The 4,886-nt window shown below is 40.1% G+C and overlaps 1 protein-coding gene across 1 annotated transcript; it reads left to right on the plus strand.

Annotated features, from left to right (window-relative positions):
* The first annotated feature begins 848 nt into the window (after positions 1 to 848).
* Positions 849 to 4,090, plus strand: LOC129805588 (26S proteasome non-ATPase regulatory subunit 2). The gene is made up of 2 exons (XM_055853618.1): positions 849 to 1,048; positions 1,209 to 4,090. The coding sequence occupies exon 2, from the start codon at positions 1,284 to 1,286 to the stop codon at positions 3,990 to 3,992; it is 2,709 nt and encodes a 902-aa protein (XP_055709593.1). The 5' UTR covers positions 849 to 1,048; positions 1,209 to 1,283; the 3' UTR covers positions 3,993 to 4,090.
* Positions 4,091 to 4,886: the final 796 nt, after the last annotated feature.

Here is a 4,886-nt window from a genome sequence, read left to right on the forward strand (position 1 = left end):
TAGTTTACGTTTAATGGAAAAAAAAATAATTGATATCTTTTCTATTATTTAAAAAATATAGAGAAAACCAAAAAATGGGCGTAGAATATCAGATTGGCGTAAAATGCCACCTTTTTTTATATGGAGTTGGCATTTGGACATTTGAATTGCTTATATTACATAACCTAAAAAATGTTAACATTTTTTGAGTTTTGTCACGATTCGAAAAAATCGCACAAGATACGTGAAAATGTTGAAATAATGGTTAAAAATTAAATAATATAAAGCCTAAAATTATTGTAGAGTGGTATTGCAAAGAAAAATAAGGTGAAAATTCACTTTTCGCTTTGTTTTTCTTTTTCGATTCCTTATTGGAATTTCATATATAATTTTCTTTAAAAAAAACGCTATATAGAATTTGAAAATGTTACAAGAAAATATATTGATATGAGTCCTAAAATCCTTACCAATATGCTAGGAAAAAGGAAAAGCAATAGAAATTGGCTGTTGGCTACAAAAATCTGTAAAAATTCACCTTGACATTTCTTGTCAATTTTCAGAAAATTTATATAAAAATGACAAGAAAATGAGAAAATATTTAATGGCAAATTAATGTACGAGTCCTAGAACTGCTGTAGAATTCTTATGGAACGAAAACTTATTGAAAAAAATGCTTTTTTGTTGAGAATATCTGCACTGGCATTTTATGCCAGTCTGGTATGTATTTTACGTAATTTTTTGGCTCGGTTCGGGTTTTTAAGTGTTAAAGTTAAAACGAATTTTAAGAAGTTTTTGCACTCTTTATAATGTACACCATTTTTGAAATTTATGCCCCTTGGGTGTACTAAAATTCGATTATATCGATATATCATTGACTGCAAGCGATATATCAGTTCAAAGTGGCAGTGTTTTTGTTGGCGTGTGCAGGAAAAGTTTATTTGCTGAAAAACTGAGGGAAATACAAGTGAAATTGCCAGAAAATCTACAAGATAACAAGTTTAAATAGTGTTTCAGTGAACAGTATTGAAATTCATACTGAAAATCCTGGGAATCGAGTCTAAACAAAGAGGTAAAAATACTGTAGTTTGCGTTTGCATTTTCCTCAGTTTTCTTCAGGAAAATTAGGAATATATTTATTTTTTTTGTCTTTAGGGAGTTTAGGGAGTTTTCTGGAAGTAGTTTTTATTTGTTTAAATGCTGTAAATTGTGTATTTTTGTGGTTTTTTCAGATTGTGAAACATAACCTCACATTTGGTGATTATCGCAAGTCATTTGACAGCAGTCTCCGGAGATTTTTTGGAAAAATGGTCGAGGAGGTCAAGATAGCAATTGAGAAGGATAACAAGGCACCTCAGGATGAGAAGGAGAAACCAAAGGTGGCCGAGGAGGAGAAATCTGAACTGTCGGAGGATGATAAGCAACTCCAAGAGGAATTGAATATGTTGGTGGAGCGTCTGCAGGAACCCAATCAGGATCTCTATTTGCCAGCATTGGAGGCACTGAGGAAATTGATAAGGGCTTCTACGACGTCTATGACGTCTGTGCCGAAACCACTGAAATTCATGAGGCCACACTATGAGACAATGAAGGAGATATACAAGAAGATGGTGACTGGTGAGCAAAAATTTGCCTGTGCAAATATTATTTCAGTTCTGGCCATGACAATGGGTACTACTGGGAAAGAATGTTTGGTTTATCGGTTTTTGTGTGATCCTACGGATCAAATTGGAGACTGGGGACATGAATATGTGAGGCACTTGACGTGGGAAATTAGTCAAAATTGGAATGAGACTTCGGAAAATTTCCGGACACGTTTGATTGATCTGGTGAAGCAGATTGTGCCCTACAACATGACGCACAATGCTGAAGCTGATGCTTGTGATTTGCTAATGGAGATTGAGCAGTTGAACTTGCTGGAGGAGTATGTGGATGAAAGTACGTATCCTAGGGTTTGTTTGTATCTCCAGAGCTGTGTTCCCTATGTCCCAGATCCCGAGAATACCACTCTGCTGAAGGTGGCACTGAGTATCTTTCGGAAATTCAAGCAGTACACTCAGGCAATGCGTCTGGCTTTGATGCTAAATGACATCCCAGTGATTGAAGAAGTCTTCAATTCCTGCGAAGACACGTCTATCCGGAAGCAATTGGCTTTTATGTTAGTGCGTCAGCAGATCTTCATTGAGGTGAATTCCAGTGCTGCTGACTATGATGATCTCGTGGAAATCATGTCAAATTCCCATCTAAATAATCATTTTCTCAATCTTGCCCGTGAGCTGGACATTATGGAGCCCAAGACACCTGAAGATGTCTACAAGTCTCATCTGGAGAACTCCCGGACACCCTTTGGGGCCACTCCGGTGGATTCTGCACGGCAGAATCTGGCAGCAAGCTTTGTCAATGGCTTCGTCAATGCAGGCTTTGGCCAGGACAAGTTGCTGATGGAGGATGGGAATAAGTGGCTGTACAAAAACAAAGAGCACGGCATGCTGAGTGCAACAGCCTCCTTGGGTCTCATTCTGCTCTGGGATGTGGATTCTGGACTGTCATCTATCGACAAATACCTATATTCAGCAGAGGATCACATCAAATCCGGAGCCCTCCTGGCCTGCGGCATTGTCAATTGTGGCGTGAAGAATGACATTGATCCGGCTCTGGCTCTGCTCTCTGACTATGTCCTCCATCAGAACACGACCATGAGGATTGGAGCAATTCTGGGATTGGGTTTGGCCTATGCAGGATCCAATAGAGCCACTGTCCTGGAATTGCTATGCGGGGTGTTCAATGTGGACAGGAAGACAGGTTCGACGATTGAGTTGATGGGAATGGCAGCACTTGCAGTTGGAATGATCGCTGTGGGATCCTGCAATGCTGACATCACTGAAACACTCATCCAAACCATCATGGAGCGTTCAGAAGCTGATTTCAAGGATACCTATGCTAGATTCCTGCCCCTGGGCTTGGGTTTGCTCTACCTAGGACGTCAGGAGGCAGCAGAAGCCGTAATAGCCGCCCTCGAGGTCATCCAGGAGCCCTTCCGTTCAATGGCAACGACAATGGTTGAAATCTGTGCTTATGCAGGAACGGGAAATGTCCTGAAAATCCAGCAATTGCTACACATTTGCTCCGAACACTACGAACCGGCCACAGAGTCAGAATCCACGGGGAAATCGGCGAAAGATGAGGCAAAGCAGGCTAAGGAAAAGGAGGCACGTGAGAAGGATCTGTCATCGACTCAGGCGGTTGCTGTCATTGGAATTGCATTGATTGCCATGGGTGAGGAAATTGGCTCAGAGATGGCGTTTAGGTCATTTGGAAACTTACTGAGATACTGCGAACCGGTTATTCGCCGAGCAGTTCCTCTGGCTCTGGGCTTGATTTCTGTGTCAAATCCCAAACTCAATATTCTGGATACACTGAGTAAGTTCTCTCACGACAGTGACATTGAGGTGGCACACAATGCAATCTTTGCAATGGGATTGGTTGGAGCTGGCACAAATAATGCTCGGTTGGCATCGATGCTACGTCAGTTGGCGCAGTACCATGCCAAGGAGCCAAATAATCTGTTCATGGTGCGCATAGCTCAGGGCTTGACGCATCTGGGGAAGGGTACAATGACACTGAGTCCATATCACAGTGATCGTCAATTGATGAATCCTGTGGCAGTGGCTGGACTACTGTCGACCCTTGTGGCTTTTCTCGATGTCAAGAATATCATCCTGGGACGCAGTCACTATCTCCTGTACACCCTCACGGCAGCCATGCAGCCCAGGATGCTGGTGACATTCGATGAGAACCTCAAGAGTATCGCAGTGCCTGTGAGGGTGGGAATGGCAGTGGATGTGGTTGGACAGGCGGGGAAACCCAAGACAATCACGGGATTCCAGACACATACGACTCCTGTGCTGCTGGCCATGGGAGAAAGAGCTGAATTGGCTACTGATGAATACATCTCATTGGCGCCCATCATGGAGGGATTCGTGATACTGCGGAAGAATCCCAATTACGTCCCCTAAGGACACTTTTTTCTTTTTTTTATATTAATACTTAGAAGATTATGTACTGCTTTTGAGATATTTTCGAGAACTAATTAAATGAGTATTTCTCATAAAAATTATAAAAAGTTTATTTTCTGAAGAATAACGCATTAGAATATTGTATCAATTGATTTTTTCTGGACAATTGCTGTGATCAGCAACATGACAAAGACACCAACCAGTTTTCGAATAGCCCCTTTGAATTAGCTAAGGCACCAACCTTTTTTGGGTGGATATTGACTCATTTTAGGGATCAAGTAAATCTGAACAGGGATTTGTGTATTGGCTAGCCGAAAGTCAATTAATTGTTAGAAGCCGAAAAGTGTCTTTGCTTATTGGTTAGGCCTTTTTCTTTAAGGCCTCTACACATTGGGAGCAATTTTCATAAAAAATTGCATTTTTGACAGAATTTTGACGTTTCTGCCTACAGCACTGCAGCCAATTTCCTTCAAAAAGCAATTTTTGACGAAAATTGTTCTCAATGTGTAGACACCTTTAGTCTCAGAAGAAGTGGCTTAATAAATTATTTCTCGGTTTACTCAAAGTGCTTAACCCTTTAAGGACGATTGGAACACCGGTGTCCCATAAAGAAAATAATTTTTCCTGACTACCTAAAGTTATTTTTTTCTTATGTCTATAACATAATTGTAAAGTAGAAGGTTGAAGGAATCTAGAATATTTTTTGCAAGTCTCTAGCTATTTGCCATGTAGTAAATATTTAAGCTCAAAAATGGCGAATTTTTAAATTCTCAAATTTATAATTGATTGTATTTATTTTTTATACTTCCAATTTTTTTTAAGCAAAACCCTTTTGGCAATAAAAACTACAATACTCATACATAATATTTTTCATTAAAGCGAAAAATATTATTC

The sequence above is a fragment of the Phlebotomus papatasi genome, chromosome 3 (genome assembly GCF_024763615.1).
Source record: "Phlebotomus papatasi isolate M1 chromosome 3, Ppap_2.1, whole genome shotgun sequence".
NCBI classification, from domain to species: Eukaryota; Metazoa; Arthropoda; class Insecta; order Diptera; family Psychodidae; genus Phlebotomus; species Phlebotomus papatasi.

Coding starts and splice junctions, on each gene's coding strand:
- LOC129805588 (XM_055853618.1), top strand. CDS start 1,284: ATGGTCGAGGAGGTCAAGATAGCAATTGAGAAGGATAACAAGGCACCT.